General features: G+C 51.7%; 1 protein-coding gene across 3 annotated transcripts in view; it reads right to left on the bottom strand.

The window, feature by feature from the left end:
• The window catches only part of NUP210 (nucleoporin 210), a 107,402-nt gene that overhangs the window by 72,041 nt on the left and 15,257 nt on the right, over positions 1-20,104 (bottom strand). For all 3 annotated transcript variants that reach the window (XM_043588240.1, XM_043588238.1, XM_043588239.1), the window contains exons 2-6: positions 15,913-16,049; positions 14,077-14,208; positions 10,716-10,812; positions 7,086-7,236; positions 4,873-5,005 (exon numbers count right to left, since the gene is read on the bottom strand). In XM_043588240.1, coding sequence (XP_043444175.1) covers positions 4,873-5,005; positions 7,086-7,236; positions 10,716-10,812; positions 14,077-14,208; positions 15,913-16,049 — 650 coding nt within the window. The remainder of the gene's footprint in view (positions 1-4,872; positions 5,006-7,085; positions 7,237-10,715; positions 10,813-14,076; positions 14,209-15,912; positions 16,050-20,104) is intronic.

Here is a 20,104-nt window from a genome sequence, read left to right as displayed (position 1 = left end):
CCTTTCTTCCTTCCCTCCCTCCTTCTTTCCTTCCTTCCTATTTCTTTCTTTTGCTTAGCTTTCTCAATACTTTTTTTTAATTCCAGTATAGTTAACATACAGTGTTATATCTTATCAACCCTTTTAATTTTAACATTACGCTCAATGCCTGTGGAGAAAGCTGACACTCTTCATGAATTTTCAGAGACAATTTTTCAGAGACAGTTTTTCAGTGACTGCTGTAAACTGCCTTTTTTTTTTTTTTTTTAATGAAGCACAGCTTCCGACTCCAATTGCAGACTGCTTACAGAATACAGGAGTTAAATGAACTCTATTACTGCACTAAGGGTCCAGCATGAGGCTCACTGGATCTGTGCATCCTCTGGGAGTTTCCAAAAAGGCACCAATCCGTGGTTTCCCACCGGGTTTTGGGAGCTCAGTCTAGAATTCTCTCTGTGGCCATCCTGCCCATCCATCAATGCTTCCCCTCTCTGTGTCATGTTGTAGAAGAGAACTCGCTCATTCTGGACCAGGATGAAAAACAATTTCCCCAAGGACATAAGGGGTTCCACAAAACCCACCACCCCTGCATCCATTTTCCACACTACGGTAGTGGCCACGAGCACTTTTGATACAAATGGCTGCCACTGACCACGAAATTGAGATGTGGCAGGACTGCGCCTGGTGTTTGATGTGCACATTACCCCATTTTATCCCACAACAACCCTTGAAACAGCCACTACTGATGCCCACACCCTCAAGATGGTGGTGCTGCAAAAGTCAGGACAAGAAGCCCGCCGGAGGTCCCACAGCAGGCAGCGGCAGAGCTGGGATTCAAACCAGAGACCACAAGCACTTTCATATGACTTCTTCCTAGTCCATCAAATTTCCTACCCAGCAACCCACTTGTGGAGCCTGTAGGTGCTGCCACGTCCCCGCCCTCCGGCAAGAGAGAGAAAAGAGAAAGCGGAGAGCCGCTGACAGCATCCCTGCTTGTTGCTCATCTCTGGGTCCCGGCTCAGGGCCTTGCCACGGGAGGCGTCCAGGACAAGGACCAGGAGGAATTGCAGCTCGAGCATCCTTCAGAATCCCCAAGGATTCCAATGGGAACTCTAAAAGGGAGGCAACTGGTCTATTTCCTGTCTTAGGGTATCTTCTGTGTGTTCCAGTAAGCCCCCAAGAACTTGTTCTCAAGCAGAGACTCTCAAAGCGTGGTCCCTGGACCATCTGCGTCACCTGCCAACTACAAATGACTGGCCCCACCCCAGAGCTTCTGGATCAAACTCTGGGGGCCCAGTGCTCAGAGTTTGAACAGGCTCTCCAGGGGATTCCAGTGCACACTAGAACTGAGAATCCCTTAGCAAACACACAGCCCATTTCTTGTGTCTAACTGGGGGAAGCCCAGCCAAGCTGGGCTGTGATGCTTGCAGACCGTATGTTCAGAAAATAGCAGCAGCACGTCAAGGATCCATGCCATGACAAAATAATGCCGCTGCTCAATAGAGCAGTATTACTTCATGTTGTTTTATGAAGCACTAGCTCCCTCCCTTATTTAAAGTTCTCCAAACGAATAGGCCATTTTGGGAAGGGAATATACTGATTCTCACAAAATCTTGCACAACGACGTATTTACAAAAGCCTAAGACAACGAAAATAAGGGGCTTGTCTGACTCCTTAAACACCTCTTACAAACGCAGAACCAGCTGCTTCTAAGAGGCACTGAATACTAAGGGTCACTATCTGTCTGGAAACATAGGAAGGTTGCTCTTGGGACACGAGACCAGCCTGTCTACCGTCTGCAGAGGGGAAAGGGCCATCCCCAAAGGCTGCCCCTCTGTAAGCTAAGAGGCCCACATGCTTCTAGGAGACAGGCTCTGGGACCCCTCCGGACCCCGTCTAATGCTCCAGACATGCTCCTAATCCACCCACCCCGTGTAGGCTCACGGAGCTCCTGGGGAAGTGGGCCTGAGCCCAGGACCGTGGTGGGGCTCACTCCCCTGCCTCCAACTCCAGCATCTGCTCACGTAGCCCGTGTGACTCAGTGCTGGGAAGCACAGCTCAAGGGTGTGCTGGGTTCCAAGTCCTTCGCCACCTGGGACACAGACACCCGTCTATGCGGTTGGTTTTCCCAGCTTCAGTGCATTTTAGCTCAGTCATTTCCACTATTCCACTGCCCTCAGTCAGCATTGTCCTTTCTAGGGTTTCTTCTGTCTGATGGTGTGGTTACTGTGCCAGCCAGGTCTGCAAGCAACACAAACACCAACAGGGTGGAGAACCGAGGGGAGAGGCCTGCGGCCCCCACTGGTCTGCAGGCAACACCGAGGCTCCTGTCATGAGCTCCAAGAGCCCCTCTCCTCCCTCACCGGCCCCCACTTGTAACATGTTTGCAGGGTAATCATTGGATTGACTGCTGGGCTGTGCGCTCCAGGAGGGCAGGGACCTGGGCCACATACACAGCACCCAGCAGGCTGCGGCACACGGTAGGTGCTCAATAAATGGGCTTGCAAGACAGCAAGAACTAAATAAAGAGAGGCGGGACATAGGGCAACATGGAAGAAAAAATAATTATATTTTTAAGGAAGGAAAACCGCAAAAAAAAAAAAAAGCCCAGAAAGAATAAACTTGGGGTTACAATTATCTACATGCTAATAAATCCACGTGACTGTCCTCTAACCTATAATTCTCCGAGCCAAAGCAGGATGTCATGCAAGACAGACAGTGGCTGAAATTCATGTCCCCTGTAACACCATCAGTCCTGGCTTTCCTGTCTAGTCAACTTGTTTCGCATGACAGTGATGTGAATTATATCTCAATTAAAAAAAAAAAAAACAAATCCATCTAAAATGAATGGACAGAGTTTCCGTTTATATGACTTGTTCACGGCAGGCCTTGGCTGGCTCAGTTCTCAAGGCATCTGTCTGGAATCCTCTCCAGAGCTGTGCCAACCACAACCATCAATCACACAGGTGTGTTTATCTTTGGACGAATTTTCCATCTCATTACCTCACTGATGAAAGGGAGGCAACATGACTGTTTCTGGTCCTGGGGTATCTCTTGTGTGTTCCAATTCTTTGATGTCTATAGCAGTCACTAAACCCACAAGCTTCCTGGGTACTTGGGATGTGCTGTTCCCCTGAACTATGGCCCCTGAACTCATTCAGGGTGAGCTCTTCAGTCGTCTTAATTAAATCACCCACCCTTGGGGCGCCGGGGTGGCTCAGTCAGCTAAGTGTCCGACTTCGGCTCAGGTCATGATCTCGCGGTCCGTGGGTTCGAGCCCCACGTCGGGCTCTGTGCTGACAGCTCGGAGCCTGGAGCCTGCTTCGGATTCTGTGTCTCCCTCTGTCTCTTCCCTCCCCTGCTCACACTCTGTCTCTCTCTCAAAAAATGAGTAAATATTGGAGTGCCTGGGTGGCTCAGTCGGTTAAATGTCCGATTTCGGCTCAGGTCATGATCTCACGGTCTGTGGGTTTGAGCCCCCACGTCGGGCCCTGTGCTGACAGCTCAGAGCCTGGAGCCTGCTTCGGATTCTGTGCCTCCTTCTCTCTCTGCCCTCTCCTGCTCATGCTCTGTCTCTGTCCCTCTCTCTCTCAAAATTAAATAAACATAAAAAAAATTTTTTTTAAAAATCATCCACCCTTAACCATGCTCACTGCCCTCCCTGGTTGGGGCTCAGCCCTCAGCCCCCACCCTGTGTCCTATGCAGAAGGGGTTGGTTTCTCAGCTTCTGTGGTCTGAGGGCAGAGAGCCACACAGTGGCTTCTGACCGGATCCACTGCTCTGAGGTGAGGCAGTCTCTTTGAGGACCCCATCTATGCCACAAAAACCCAAATTTCTTGGATACTGAAGCATCTATGCACCCCGCATCACAGAGTGACCCTCTAACCTAAGGGAGGCACCTGCCCAGACACTCATCAAAGCCCTCGGATGGACAGATGACACTCCTGTGCCCAAGATCCTAACATCCTGTGCTCTGACCATGAAACATGGGTAAATGTTTTTAAAAAAGGATAATAACAGTAATAATTCTTAGGAGGACTGGTGCTGCATGAAGAATGCTCATCACATAAAATGCATCCCAGGTCCAAGGCCGTCTAGAACTTCCAGAACAAATGCGCATCCGTTAAGTAGTTTTGCCCTCACAGCACAGACAGAAAGGCCTCAAGGGCTCTGATGGAGAAACTGAGCCCCAAGGGGGTACAGTGGCCTGCCAAGGCTGCCCGGCACTCAGTGGCAGGCCGAGGGCAAGACTCACTCCCATGTGAGGTTCACAGCTTCTGACGTTCTGAAAACAAAGGGACGGACACACACCCAAGAGGACTGAAAGCAGCATCTTGCAAAGATGTTTGCACTCCTGTGCTCATAGCAGCTTTATTAACAGTTAACAAGGCAAGGAAGCAGTAAGTGCCCATCAGCAGGTGAATGGAGATAAACATTCAACAGACGTGAATACCCATGCAGTGGACTACTCTTTAGCCTTAAAAAAGGAAGGAAATTCGGACACTGGCTACAACAGGGACGAGCCTTGAGGACATCATGGCTAAGTGAAATAAGCCGGTCACAAAGGGACAAATATGGTAGGATTCCACTTCCTTGAGGTCTCTAGAGAAGTCAGATCCACAGAGACAGAAAGGAGGACGGTGGGTGCCAGGGACTGAGGGAGGCGGGAGGGATGGGGAGTTGGTGTTGAATGAAAACAGAGTCTCAACTTGGGAAGTTGAAAAAAGTTCCAGAGCCGGATGGTCGTGATGGTTGCACGACAACACGTGTGTACTCCATGCCACTAAACGCTTGAAAAGCATCAAAATGGGAAATTTTATGCCATGTGTATTTTACCACAATAATAAAAAGGGGAGCCTCTGCCGTGATTCCCCCGCAGAGTCAGCGACCCACCTGTAATCTTTCCTTGTCTGATTTTCTGCACCTTATAGCGAATGGAGGTCCCCACCATCAGGTAGACGTCGTACGCTGGGTTCAGAAGGATGTTCTCCAAGATCAGCAGCCTGACCTCCGCAGGGTGCACATGCTTGGAAGACGGAGGAGGGCAGAGAAAGTGAGGTGAGGTTGGGGAACGGAGAGCAGCGTGGGCAAGAGAAAGAGAATCTAGAACTTTTCAGGATGCTCGTGTGCGGACCGAGAAGTTAGGGAGACAGAAACAAGGCAATGCTCCCAGCCCCACACCTTCGGTCCCCTGAAACCCCAGGGGAACCGGTGTGAACAGCAGGCACGTATTCAGTGGCCATTGCCACACGGACCAAGCAAGTCGCCTCACATTACGCACACTGTAACTCTGGGTACAATCTTAATTAAATGGAAAGAAAAGTGAGGAGTGAGATCCACGGACACTGTGGCCAACAGGAGCTCGGGGTCTCCCCCCGCATAAACCCAAAGGCCAGGGAGGTTGGGAGGCCACTAGCAAACCTGAAAAGGGCAGAGATGCACGCCCCTGATGAGTGCTCAGCCCATCCTGCCCACCTCTCACCCCACACTGCGACCTCCTCACCAGGAAAAGGCACGAGAGACTTGAAACGGGAGAAAGACCCCATCTCGAGTCCAGCGTACCCCTCCGGTTACCAGTCTGCGGGGACCCGCACCTTCCACTGCCTTTGATCTGCTGGCAACTCTTCCAGTCGGAGAAAACTTGGCAAAGGAAACAATTCTCATCCACAGAAATGCAAATACATTGTCTCAGGTGGAGATGTGGCTGATTTTCATCCCGTGGATATTTTTTTTATGTTTATTTATTGATTTTGAGAGAGAGACAGAGACAGAGCGTGAGCCAGGGAGGGGCAGAGAGAGAGGGAGACACAGAATCCCAAGCAGGCTCCAGGCTCCGAGCTGTCAGCACAGAGACCGACGCGAGGCTCGAACCCACAAACTGCGAGATCATGACCTGAGCCCAAGTCGGACACTTAACCGACTGAGCCACCCAGGCGCCCCATCGTCCCGTGGATATTGACAAGTTCTGCTTCCATTTCTAAATTCTTGGGATTCTCCTTTAACCCATTTGTAACATCTTTAGGTTTCGTCACTTAATGCTAGCTTAAATAGTATCTTTGACTCATCAAAAAAGAAAAAAAAAACAGGCCTTGGGCTGGGCTTGGTGGTGGTACTTTCTAGCACGACAGGCAGAGAAGCCACTTACAGACAGCAGGCAGGACAAGGGTGCCTTTCCAGGTCAGCAGTGGGGCGGGCTGGGCTGGGGCTCTGATAAATGGAGGCAAACTGTCTCCAAATACTAATTGCAGGGTGCTACAGGATAACGCCTGGGATATGGCATGTCCTGTGCTTCTAAACCCCCCCAGGACCCCCAGCCTACTGGCTAAACCACGAAAAAGAGTGAATCAGGAGGAGTTCTCTCACCTGCCGCTTTAGAAAGTAAAGAAAGACATGGGGTGGGGTGGGGTGGGGTGGGGAGCCCTCCACAGATGGGACCACCAGTCCCGGGGCTCAAAGTGGGACCCAAGAAGAAACAGCATGGGGGATACCAGGAAGCCCCCAATCTTTTCAGAGCCCCAAATGCTTGGATGCATCCCTCTACTGGGACACGTGGGTATTTGTCGAAAATCTGCTAGTTAATGAAAATCCTGCCGCTCCTGGCCTCCCTCAAAACTGACAACGGACCAGGGCACCTGGTGGCTCAGTCGGTTAAGCGCATCTGACTCTTGGTTTCGGCTCAGGTCACGATCTCACAGTTCACGGGTTCGAGTCCCGCGTCAGGCGCTGTGCTGACAGCGCAGAGCCTGCTTGGGATTCTCTGCCTTCTTTCAGTTCCCCTCCCCCACTCGTGCTGTCTCTGTCTCTCTCCAAATAAATAAATAAACTTAAAAAAAAAAAATGACAACGGCCCAACTACTTTGTGACTCTGGGGACAGCGTACTCCAGTTCCCCCAACTACCTCTCTCAAAAGCTGTGGCCCCCAAAAAAACCAGACCAAAGAAACAGAAATATAGAACTACAGCCTGAAGTTCCCACGGCACCAACGATGGAGCTTTCACAGAGGAGCAACTCGTTCCCACTCCTGAATGTGTGCATGGATGTGAGCGGCATGGCCGGCCTGGTGTCCCCCCAGGAAGCCCGGCACCTCCCCAGCCCCAGGGCCCCACCTTGTAGACGGCCTCCTGGATGCATGCCTTGAGCTTGGAGCTTCCAGTCTTCATCCCGGACACTAGGATGGTGTCCCCCTGCTTGGCCACTTTCTCCATCTCGGAGATGTAGGAAGGAGGGATGTATGTGGACTCCAGGAATGTGAGGATTCTGGAAAGGGAATGTGTCATCAGACCTGGTACGTGGAACCAAAGACCCTAACATATGCACCATCTATCGGCACCTCTAGGAGGGCCAGGAGCTAACAGTGAGTGGCGTTGCTTAGAAATGTGTCCCTGAACCTCCTACATCGGAACTGCCAACCTCCTTGGAAAAAACGCAGACTCTTGGCCCCTGGCCCAGGTCTTTGTCTACACGAAGCCTGGCGATCTGCCTTGTGTCAAAATGTGCATGTGGTTATGGGAAACACCAAATTAGGAGGACCGCCTGCTTAGTCGAAATGCTTCTCTCACAGATGTGGCAGGTGAGGTCCATGGAAACTGACAAGCGGGCCCATGACCACAGAGCCAGCAGGGGTGGTGCCAGCCAAGCCACCAGCCTCCCAGGGCTCCCTGCTCCATTCTATCCACCCCTCTGGGCCAGCTCCTATCGCTGGGAAATGATTCTCAATGACCCCCCCCCCTCAGGTGTCGGGACGAGGGGATCACACCCATCTTATCGTTCTGGGGATTGGGCTGTGGGGAGAAGCCCCAGGTCGGGAGAGAAGTCAGGATGCGGTGACCCTCCCTGCAGTGTAGGCTGGAAGCAGGGCTTGAGGGCTTTCCATACAGTCTCTCTCTTGCAGCCTGTGATCTACAAGTCAGCCTGCCTTTCCACTTGAACAAGAGCATCCCCTGGACACGCTTTCATTCTCCCAAGACCCACCGGGCGCTGCACTACACTGTGATGTATTTCCTTATGCCTTCGCGCCTTAGATTTTGGTCAACACTCTGCTCAAGTCTAGAGTGTCTGGAAGTTCGGGGGGCTTGATGGGAAATGCACCTGGCGGCACAGAACGGGGCAGGGAACCAGTGTTCTCTGAGCATCTGGGGCATCAGGCCCAGAGAGGGGCTCTGAATACCAGTCACCATGCTAACCCACAGAGCTGCTGAGGCCCAGATGGGTTGCGTTCCTTGACTAAGGCCACAGGCAGGAAGTGACCGGGCCAGGATTCGGGCCAGGACTGGAGGTCTCTTTGATGCACAGCCCATGTGTCCGGCTTTATGAGACACCAGAAATTCCAGAGCTCATTCAGAAGACAGAGACTGAGGGCCCCATTTCCCAAAAGACCTCGGACCCAAGAGGGAAGCCTAGGTTGCACAGCGTCAGGGCAGGAGGATGTGTGCCATGGGGACAAGCGTGAGCAAAGCCAAGATGTTCCCTAAAGCCCAGAGCTGCACTTTTATTTATTTATTTTTTTCCATGTTTATTTATTTTTGGGACAGAGAGAGACAGAGCATGAACGGGGGAGGGGCAGAGAGAGAGGGAGACACAGAATCGGAAACAGGCTCCAGGCTCTGAGCCATCAGCCCAGAGCCTGACGTGGGGCTCGAACCCATGGACCGCGAGATCGTGACCTGGCTGAAGTCGGACGCTTAACCGACTGCGCCACCCAGGCGCCCCTGGAGCTGCACTTTTAAAAGTATAAAGCAAAGACCAGACCCTTAACTCCCCACAAAATACTTACTAACTGCAAAGTGGTAAGAAAGTGACTTCACAGTGGGGCACCCAGGCAGACACCATCTCACCCAAGTGACGACAGGGAACATCGTTGGTGACAGACCCACAAAGTCATAACAAGATGCACTCGGGAGAATACAGAATCTCGCCTCGGTGACATTCCCGCCCAAGACGCAAAGCTCTGAGTCTAACCAGGAGGGAATATCAGATAATCCCGAAATGAGGGACATTCTGCAAAATAACTGGACTATAATCTTCACAAGCACCAAGGTCCCAAAAGCCAAACAAAGAACAAGAAGCTGTCCTAGGCTGATAGAAACTAAGAGAACGGACAGTATACAGCAGGTGGCTCTGGCTGGGTTCTTTGCTTCACACGAAGGATAGAATCGGGATAGACCGCCAAGGTTTGACTGGCATCCGATGCCTGCAGGCGGTGTCAATCTCCTCATTTTGATGACCATCTTGTAGATGCGCAGGAAAATGTCCTTAGCAGTTGTCAGTGCACGGTCAATATTAGGGACATGAGGTCGACAACTTGCTCTCAAATGCTTCAGGGACACCACTCTGTATACCGTACTTGCAACTTTTCCATAGGCTGAAAATAACTGCAAGTCTTTGTTTTCTTTTTTAATTAAGTCTTTCTCAGAGCTCGAGAGCATGATGCTAAGTGACACACGTCAGCCAGAGAAATACAAACACCGTATGACTTCACTCATATGTGGAATTTAAGAAACAACCAAGGAAGGGAAAAAGAAGAGGGAGACAGAGGCCAAGCAGAAAACAGAATCCTGACTACACAGAACAAACTGATGGTTACCAGAGGGGAGGTGGGTGCGGGGGGATGGGTGAAACAGGTGATGGGGATTCAGGAAGCCACTTGTCACGAGGAGCACCGGGTGTCGTACGGAAGCGCTGAATCGCTACACGTGCACCCGACACTAATACAACACTGTACGTTAACTGTACCAGAATCAAAATAAAACAAAGTAAAAAAAAAAATAAAGGTTATAAGTGGCTAGTCACAGCAAAAAATTAAGTCTTCCCCCCCAAGAGGGACTTGGAAATTTTACTTAATAAGGCATGAGGCAAAGCAGTATATAGTAGGGGATATGAACCCAGACCCTGAGTCTGCACCACCACCTCTCTGGCCAACAGGACTTCCTGGTCCACACCTGCTCTGTCCAATGGGTAGGAGCCACTAGCCGCATAGCTAACAAGCGCTTGAAACACAGCTAGTACAGCTGAGGAGCGAGAGTTTTCATTTTATGAATCTAAATTTAAAGAGCCAGGGTTGGCTTGGGTTAGTGGCTACCATATTGGATAGTGCAGATGTGCGCAGATCCGAGTGCAAATTCTAGGTCCAGCCACTCATCAACCAGACAAGTGGCTTACACCTTTGTTTCTAGGTCTGAAAAATTGCAAAAAAAACAGTGGTATGTGAGCCCACGTGGCTGGCGGGGGGACTGAGTGAGGCAAGATCCTGAACGAGCCCGTCGCATAAGGAGTCCGTCTGCATCCCCCAGCGCTGAGGGACGCAGCCTCTTGCGCCTGTGAAGGGCTGGCTGTCACTGCCGGAATGTCCTGCTGGCCGAAAACTGTCTCCCCTTTAACGTATCCCCACGGGAGGGCTGCCCTCTGAGGCCATGTGCCACCGTTCCCTGCGCCCCGTGACAGCCTTCCATTACCTGGGACAAGTTTTCTGTTTCACAGCCGGGCACCCCAACCCCCTCGACCACTTCCCACGGAGAGCGCCCGAGCGGGCTGCATTGGCTGTAAGCTCCTGGCACAGCTGTGTGAGCCGAAACGCCCCGCCTCAGTCAGTCATGGGGAATGCTGGCCAGCATCCCGGGAACTTTCCTGGGCTCCTTGCTGAAGGTGGGATGGTGACGGTGACGATAAAAGCCCCCAGCTGCATGCAGCCAACCGACGGCCCCCCTCCTGCTTTCCTGCAAAGGTGAGGCGCCTCTTACCGCAGGGCGTTGTGGGAGTCTGAGAACCCGTTGGCCTCCGTGTCCTTCACGATTGTCCAGTCAAAGACGAGCCCAGCGAGGGTGCTGAACGTGTTCCCTGTAAGAGCAGGTGGTGGGGGAGCAAAAAATGCATCAGACTTAACTCCCTGCTGCCAGGGGAAGGGGCAAAGGCACTCAGCACCACCCTTCTGCAAAGCAGGTGTCACGCCTCCATTTCAGGAAAGGGAAACTGAGGCATAAAGGGCCAGGGTCGTGTGACTGTGAGGGACTAAGCTGGGATGTGAACCAAATCTGTCTCAGGTGAGCATCTGTGTTCTTCCCACTGTACCTCCAGCCTCTGACTGCTCACGACAGGCGCGGTGAAGTGCGTGACACCATCACCCCTCACGTCTGGAAGCACTTTACAGTTTAGACGCAGCCTCTGAGACCTGAGCCATTGGTTCCTCCTCACCCTCCCTCTGCGGGGAAAGAAGCTGGGGATGAGGGGCAGCGTCTGGTCTCTCCACCTAGGTGCTGAGACTCCCAGGGTCCCAGCGTGGAGGAGGTGGCAAGCCACCCAGCCGGCCCGAGCTCTGAAGTGCCAGCTTGCTGCCCGTGAGCCTTCTGATAGGACGTCAGGACGAGTGGAGCCCAGCCAGAGCGACCAGGCGATGGTTTTTGGAGACAGGACCCGGTGTGGGTCCTAACACGCCATAAAGACCTTCTGAGTCTAAGTACCAGATCTGGTCCCGCCTGGAAACCCTGCAACAGGGCAGAGGGTGGAAACTGGTCACTCCGAGGCCTGATCTCCTAGGAGCTGTGGCTTTGCTGTTACCCAGTCAATGCTTCTTTTGCATTTTTGAGGTATTTCCCACCGTTTCAAGTTAAGAAATGCAACCTATAAATCCAATTTCCGTGTTCTCTTGAAGAGTCTGCAGATCCAGCCTCCTGGGCCCTCGTCCCTCTGGTGACCAACCAGTGGCTGGCCCAGCCTCACTAGAAGGGATCACGGTCTCCGGTTTGCCACACTCCCCACCATGCTCTGTTGTCCCACCCCCACTCTGTAGTCCTCATCTACATTCCCTGTCTTGCCAGCTCCCAAATAGAACGTCAGAGGTCTGGGAAAGCTCTTTCTACAGAGCAAGGGGTAAGGCATTTAGAGTCAGAGGGGTCCCGCCCCTCCCCACCCATGTGATTTTAGAAGCCAGATGAAACAGTGCTCAGCAAAAGCTCCAGAAAACGGGGCCGCCTTTGCCATCACTTTTAGGGCAACACAGAAGTACTCTGTGACCCAGCAATTCCACCCCTGGGTATACACACTCAGGGGAAACAAGAAACTATGTCCACATAAAGACTTGCACACGAATGGCCCTAGCAGTATTATTCACAACAGCCAAAAAGTGGAAACAACCTGAATGTCCATCAACAAATGAATGGATAAACAAATGTGGTCCATTCATACAGCAGGATATTATTCACCCATAAAAAGGAAGGAAATCCATGCAACTACATAGATAAACATTATGCTAAGTGAAAGAAGTCAGACACAAAAGGCCATACATCGTATGATTCTATTTATACGAAATGTTCACAACAGAGAAATCTATACACGGAAAGTAGCGGCTGCCAGGGGCTGGAGAGAGGAAAGAATGGGAAGCAGCCGTTCTTGGGTCCCGGGTTTCATTTCTGTAGTGACGAAAATGTTCTAAAATTAGCGAGTGGGGATGGTTGCACAACTCTGTGAATATATTAAAAGCATATAAAATGAACTGGATGAATTTAAATTTAAATGGATGAATTTCATGGTATTGGAATCTCAAAAATAAATAAATCTTTTTTTGTTGTTTTAAGCAACATAAGACAGGAAATAAAACGGACTGGGCTAGAGCAGGGCTTGGCAAACTATGGCATACCGTCAGTTTTTGTAAATAAAGCTTTATTAGAACACAGCCCGTGAAGCATCCTCTATGACTGCTTCAGAACGACGGCTCGGTCAAACATCACGTCCCTAAGAAACTGTCCTGAATTCTGTCCCCCGCGCACCAGCCTCCAACCTTCCCTGGGGTCGGCTCCCCCAGCTGTGCAGCGCTTTCACACCTGCATCCAAGGTGATGAGAAGCGGCACCTGCTGAGATGCATGTGCCCCTCCCCCCTCCCCCACAGCCTGAGCTGCGGGGGCAGAAGCACCTGGCAGGACGCCCAGCAGATGGAAACGCTCAGCCGCCGGCTCACCGGGAACCACTACCTGCCGCCCGGCACTAAGCCCCGCACACACTTCCCACCAAATCCTTGCAACCCCCCCGATAAACACCACTATCTCAGGTTCACAGACCAGACAACAGCTCGGAGAAGTGAGGCGGCTTACCTGATAAATAAATAGGGACAAGGGAACTGTCAGATGCTCTAGAGCAGTGATTTCACCCCCAGGGGGCATTTGGCAATGGCTGGAGATAGTTTTGGTCATGAAGCTTGGGGGAGTTCTCCTTCCCTCTGGTGGGTGGAGGCCAGGGATGCTCCTGAACTTGCTACGACGTACTGGAGCCCCGACCACAAATCATTATCTAGCCCCAAGTGTGGATAGCACCCGGGCTGGGAAATTCCAATCTAGAGAATTCTTTTTTTTTTTTTTTTTTTAAAGCAGAGGCAGCTGGGATGGTCAGGGAAGATTTCAAAGACAAGGTGTGCCAAGGTCTGGGCTGAAGTTTTTTGGGAGATCCCTCAGCCTGGAAGACATCTATTGCCTGACTTAGTTTCTCCAACAGGAATCTCAACTGGCAGGTTTCCCTTTGCTCCTCGACCACGAGGTTGGGCTGCAGCCAACACAGACCACTTGGTACCAAGAACAGATCTTCTAAGAATCCCAGAACAATTCAGTATCGGACTCCAGCGAAACAAAGTGAAGGATGGTGCAGAGGCCGGCACAGGGACACTTCCTGGTGTGCACGCACGCACGCACACACACGTGCGCCCCACAGTCTGGACCAGGAAGCCAACTCCGGCCCTCAAAGCCAGGCAGGGAGAACACTGCCACTGTTTAGAGCGTACTGACCCCGTGACCCTCTCCCACCATCCCACAGCTCCACGACGCCGGACGCCAGCTTCCCAAAGACGCGTTCTACCCAGCATGACCCTGTGCACAGGCGCAGAGTCCCCCTCCAGGAAACGCCAAAGTTCTCATCTCACAGGCACTGCTGCAGAGGCCGGGGTGTGCCAGGCACGGCCATGGCCCTGCTGCCCCCGAGCGCCTGGGGGCCACTCAGAGCGATCCCGACCTCTTCGGTGTCTTCCCAGCGCCAGCTTCGCCATCCTGGCTGGGGCAGCCCTCCCTGGGGGACAGCAGGGTCAGACGAGAGGGGACAGAGAAGCAGGGGCACCTCCTCACCTTCGGAGTCCAGGGCCTGGATCTTCAGTTCCAGGGGCGAGTCCTCCAGGTACAGCTCGCGGGTGGTGGAGACGATCTGAATGCCGTGGATGAGGTCGACGATGGCATCGCAGCGCAGGACCTGGCCCGTGGCTGGAGGGACGGGAACGGACCGGTCAGCACAGAAGGCGGCGCCCCGACCGCCAGGGTCTCGCCGGTCAGGTGCTCTTGCATTTTGGCAAAGATGAGAGCAGTCAACAAAACCAGCACCCCGAGATGGGGCCGGGAGAACCACACTAACCCTCAGAAGCCAAGCTGCTGACCAGCACATGGGCCTTCTAAAAGGCAGAACGGACCTGTGCACAGAAAGGGCTCGGAGACATTTCGGGTGCCCATCTCGTACTCCTCCAACGTGAGCACCAGCATTTAAAGCGGTGTGCGAAAAAACTCCTCCGAGAAAACCTAGTTTTATTCAGGGCGTGACCACTAAGTTAAATGACCAGGGTACATTATGAGGAGTTAGCATCCAGAAAGCTGAGGCTGTTCTGAATGCTCGTCCCCACGCTGAAATCAGGAACTGCGCCCTGAGTCTGTCTGTTCGTTTACACGGGTGCTTTTACACAGACTATCAACTGCACTATCGAATAAATGGGTTATGTGAGCAAGCACACAGACTTTTTTACATGCCCCATAAAGAAGATACACAAATGGCATTGCCTGGAGAATTCTCCAGTGTAAAAATAACAGCATGTGACACAAAATCATTCTGACCATTCTCCAGGCACCATATAAAACCCTTTGTGCGCTGTTAATGGTACCTTGTTAGAAAGCAGTCATCAAAATCCTTACAGATATTCATATGTAAAACTGGGACTCTATCCTTGGTAGTAAATAACTTAAAACAACCCAAAAGTGGGGCGCCTGGGCAGCTCAGTTGGTTAAGCATCTGACTCTTGATCTCAACTCAGGTCTTGATCTCAGAGTCTTAATTTCAAGCCCTGCATTGGGCTCCATGCTGGGCATGGGGCCTATTTAAAACAAATTTTTTTCTTAATTGTTCTCTGTATAAATATAACACTGAAACAAGCAGCTTGAAAACAATCTAAATGTCCACTATAAGGGGATCCTTACAGGACAACCCCCTGTGGGAAGTGTTATTCAGCTGTTAAAAATGACTATCAAAGTGAAAACTTTTCATATCACGTTAAATGGAAGAAAGCATGACAGAAAATAGCGTTAATTGTCTTCTAAGCATTTTACAACTATGATGTGGTCAATTAAGTATGGGGCAGTAAGAGAATCACAAAAAGAATCACAACAATTTTCTTCATTTTGATTCAACCCCTATTGAAGAGTTATTTGGGTAACAAATAATAATTTAGAAAGGAAAGCCAGGGGCGCCTGGATGGCTCAGCTGGTCAAGCATCTGACTTCGGCTCAGGTCATGATCTCACAGTCCGTGAGTTTGAGCCCCACGTCGGGCTCTGTGTTGACGGCTCAGAGCCTGGAGCCTGCTTCGGATTCCGTCTCCCTCTCTCTCTGCCCATCCCTGGCTCATGCTCTGTCTCTCTCTGTCTCAAAAATAAATAAAAACATTAAAAAAATTTTTTTTTAAAAAAATAAAGGAAAGCCAGCCTCCATGAGGGAGAAAACAGGACACAGCGCCAGGGGGAGGGACGGGGGGTGGAGAGGGGGGGTGCTGCCTGCATGGCCTCTCCTCCTGCCTGAGCATCCTCTGACCCAACAAAAGAGAGAGGAAGCGCTGCCACAGGCCCAGGCAGGCTGTGTGGCCGAGGTCTCAGTGGGGTGCTTCCCGCCTCTTGTCCCGCCACGGGTCCCAGGGCACTGAGCTCTTACTGATGTCCTCCGCGAAGATGATGCTGGTCAGGCGGGCGGGCTGGGACAGGCGGGCCTGTACCACTGCCTTCTGGGAGCACTGCGCTTCATCCACGCCCAGCGGCTCTATACTGGCCACCTCCGGCCGGGTCGATGACCTACAGCAGGAAGATGAGACTTCACTCTCTGGGGTGGGGCTACCCCAAGAGGCACAGCTGGGACCAGAAGCCAGAGCTGCAGGTCCCCATCCGGGGCCCTGTCCCAGACGCCAACACAGAGTGGAGGTGGGTGGTGTCCAGGGGGTTTCACACCCAGGGGAGAAATGGGGCCCGGCTGAGGCCCCTCTAATGCAAGCATGACCACCGAAGGACATGGGACCTCCCCTCCCAAACACACACACACTGAGCAAATCAAACAGGGGACCAAACACAGCGGAACACCTTACAAGCCTTATAAGACTTCTCTATGGAACAAGAAATAATTCTCAGGGCGCCTGGGTGGCTCAGTTGGTTAAGCATCTGACTTCAGCTCAAGTCATGATCTTGCGGTTCATGAGTTTGAGCCCCACGTCGGGGTCTGTGCTGACAGCTCAGAGCTCACTTCAGATCCTCTGTCCCCCTCTCTCTTTGCCCTCTCACTCTCTTTCTCTCTCTCTCCCTCCCTCTCAAAAATAAACACTAAGAGGGCCACTTAGGTGGCTCAGTCGGTTAAGCGTCCGAGTTCGACTCAGGTCATGATCTCACAGTTCGTGAGTTCAAGCCCCGCATCAGGCTCTGTGCTGACAGCTCGGAGCCTGGAACCTGCTTCGGATTCTGTGTCTCTCTCTCTGTGTCCCTCCCCCGCTCACGCTCTGTCTCTCTCTCTCTCTCTCTCTCTCTCTCTCAAAAATAAATAAACATTAAAAAATTAAAATAAATAAATGAACATTGGGGGAAAAAAGGAAATAATTCTCTATCAGTGGGAAAACTGCCTTTGGTGTCAGGTGAGGAGGAAACACCGTGGATCTGTGCTGACCTCTGGGCCGGGCCTGGCACAGAGCAGCCACCCAAGCATTAGCCACCCCCCAACAGGTCCTACAAAACCTGGAGATCACCAGCTGTGAAGACAACCACAATCGTAAAGTCCCAGTGCACACAGAGGTGACATTAGGGAAAGATGGGAAGAAAGGCAGATAAGCGCAAATAAACCAGCAAAATCTAGGAGATGGCTTCCCATGGAGAGACGGGGCTCCACGACAGGATGAAGGGACGGCGTGATTGGGGGAGTGACCCAAGGCCGGTGCCACGGCCTATGACAGGCTGATGACAGTTCCTGGGCCAAGGTGGGATGAGAAGTCGTGGGGGTGAGCAGAGAGGAGACTCCACAGAAAGTGCTGGGTGAGCATGTGCCATTACAGCTCTCTGCAGACAGGGTGCTCATGGAAGCTTCCGGGGAAGGCGTCTCGGTGAAGACGACACAAAGATCGGGGGGTTCGGGCAAGGCCCAAGGTGGGCAGCAGCCAGGAGGGCTCCAGGAACAGAAAGACTAGTGTGATCTGAGGCCTGGGACGCCATTCCAGGAGACCAGAGGCGTTGACCAAAGCCTGTGCTCCTAACCACCACCCCAAGCCGCTAACGGCCTTTCTTGAGCAGTTTTCAAAATCTGGAGTCCCATCATCAGGAAAACACAAATCAGAGCCACAATGAGATTATCACCTCACGCCCGCTAGAATGGCTATTATCAAAAAGACAAGGCGAGGATGTGGGGAAAAGGGAGCCTTCGTGCACCATCGGTGGGAATACAAATTGGGGCAGCCACCGTGGAAAACCGTATGAGGTTCCTCGAAAAAACTAAAAATACGGGGCACCTGGGTGGCGCAGTCGGTTAAGCGTCCGACTTCAGCCAGGTCACGATCTCGCGGTCCGGGAGTTCGAGCCCCGCGTCAGGCTCTGGGCTGATGGCTCGGAGCCTGGAGCCTGTTTCCGATTCTGTGTCTCCCTCTCTCTCTGCCCCTCCCCCATTCATGCTCTGTCTCTCTCTGTCCGAAAAATAAATAAACGTTGAAAAAAAAAAAAGTTTAAAACTAAAAATACAAGTCCCGTATAGGATTCATCAATTCCACTTCTGGGAATATAACCAGAGGAAATGAAATCACTGACTTGAGAAGCTATCTGCACCCCCATGAGTACTGCAGCACTATTCACAACAGCCAAGACACTGGACCAACCTCAGTGACCATCAGTGGTCAAGTGGATAAAGAACATGTGGAACACCCACCCCCCCCCCCCACACACACACGAATATTACTGAACCATAAAAGAGAAGGAAACCCTGCCGTTGGGTGACAACATGGATGGACCTTCAGGGTGTTATGCTAAGTGGAGTAAGTCAGAAAGAGAAAGACAAATACTGTATGATTTCACTTACACGTGGACTCTAAAAGCAACCAAACTCACAGAAACAGAGAATACACTGGTGGTTGCCAGAGGCAGGGGGATGGAGGAAATGGGTGAAGGGAATCAAGAGGTACAAACTTCTAGCTATAAAATAAATCCTGGTGATGTAAGGTACAGCATGGTTACTACAGTTAACAATCCTGTATTGCACATTTGAAAGTTGCTAAGGGAATAGATCTCAAAAGTTGTCAACACAAGAAGAAAATTGTAACTATGTATGGTGATGGATGTTAGCTAGATGTACTGCGGTGATCATTTGGCAACATACACCTGTATCAACTCATTCTGTTGTCCACCTTAAACTAATACAATGTTCTGTGTCAATTATAGCTCAATAAAACCGGGGAAAAAAAATCTTTGAAGGAGATGGTGGAGGTTGAGGTCAAAGAGATGGCAGGAACTGAGGTCAGGGAGGTTCGGGGGGCCACAAGTAAAGAGCTCAGATTTATTCTGGGAGCCATGACAAGCCAGCAGGGGATCGTCAGCAGGTGCACAATCTCCTCCGATTCACTCTGCAGAGCAGAGAATAAGGTGTTGCCCTCAGGGAGCGTGCAGGACCCAGGGGAGGGGTGCCCACCCAGCACTGTCCTAGGAGCTGCACTCTGCACAGAGCAGGTTCTACCAGTCTTAGCTCCCCTCCCAGGCGTTGGCTTAAACTCACTGGAACTCCATTGATCTGGGGTATTCAGAAAGAAACTTGTAAGAAAACAAAAATGCCTGGGGCTAAAAAGCAATGGTGTGAAACCACAGCCAAAAAGACATCTATCTCCACTTGTCACCGAGTGCTTCTCCCGGGGCCAGGCAGGCACAGTGGCACCTCCACACACACCTAGGGATGCTTGTGTGGCACAGACATCACGAGCCCACGCTGAGCTGCTGGCAGGATGCCTGGAGATGGACCAACACCGCCACCGGAAGTACTCAGAACATAAACCTCACCTACCGTCAAGGGAGAGAATCCAAGCCCCCGAGGACACAGAATCCGAAGCAGGCTCCAGGCTCTGAGCTGTCAGCAAAGAGCCTGATGCGGGGCTCGAACCCACGAACTGTGAGATCGTGACCTGAGCCAAAACCAAGAGTCAGACGCTTAACCGACTGAGCCACCCGGGCGCCCTAATAGACTGTTTAGAGCAGTTTTAAGTTTGCACACAACTGAGTGCTAAGTGTGGAAAGTTCCATACTCTCTACCCCCACACACGCACTGCCTCCCCCGCTGTCAACACCCCTGGACAGAAGGCACACTTGTGACAACTGGGGCGCCTACACGGACACAGCATCATTACCCAGGGCCCATCGTTTGCGGGGGGTTCGCTCCTGGGGTTGTACGGTCTGTGTATGAGGACATGTATCCACCATCTGTAACATCACACGGAGCAGTCGACTGCCCTAAAAATGCTGTGCTCGGCCGATTCATGCCTATGTTTTGAAGTTCCTATTAAAAAGCCCTATTCAAGCAACAGGTGAATTAACCTTAATTATACCTATGATGTAACCCAACATACCCCAGGCCTCATCATTCCAACATGCGGACCAGCTGCATCCCAAGCTGTCACTGTCCCACGAGGTGAGTGGTGAAGGCATGCGACAGCCAGCTCAGAGGACTGAGAGCCAGGCAGGCAAACACTATTCCCAGCTCACCACTTGTCCTGGGGATATCCTCTAATCCCCCCCCCCCACCCGAGGACCAGCTCTGGAGTTGGTGGGTGCTGAGAGCTCTTGCCCCTCTTGAGAAAGTTCCCCGTCTTCACACTTAGGGCTGATACAAGGGCACGAAGTGC

The sequence above is a fragment of the Prionailurus bengalensis genome, chromosome A2 (genome assembly GCF_016509475.1).
Source record: "Prionailurus bengalensis isolate Pbe53 chromosome A2, Fcat_Pben_1.1_paternal_pri, whole genome shotgun sequence".
Taxonomy (NCBI): domain Eukaryota; kingdom Metazoa; phylum Chordata; class Mammalia; order Carnivora; family Felidae; genus Prionailurus; species Prionailurus bengalensis.
This window is presented reverse-complemented; position numbering and strand designations above follow the sequence as displayed.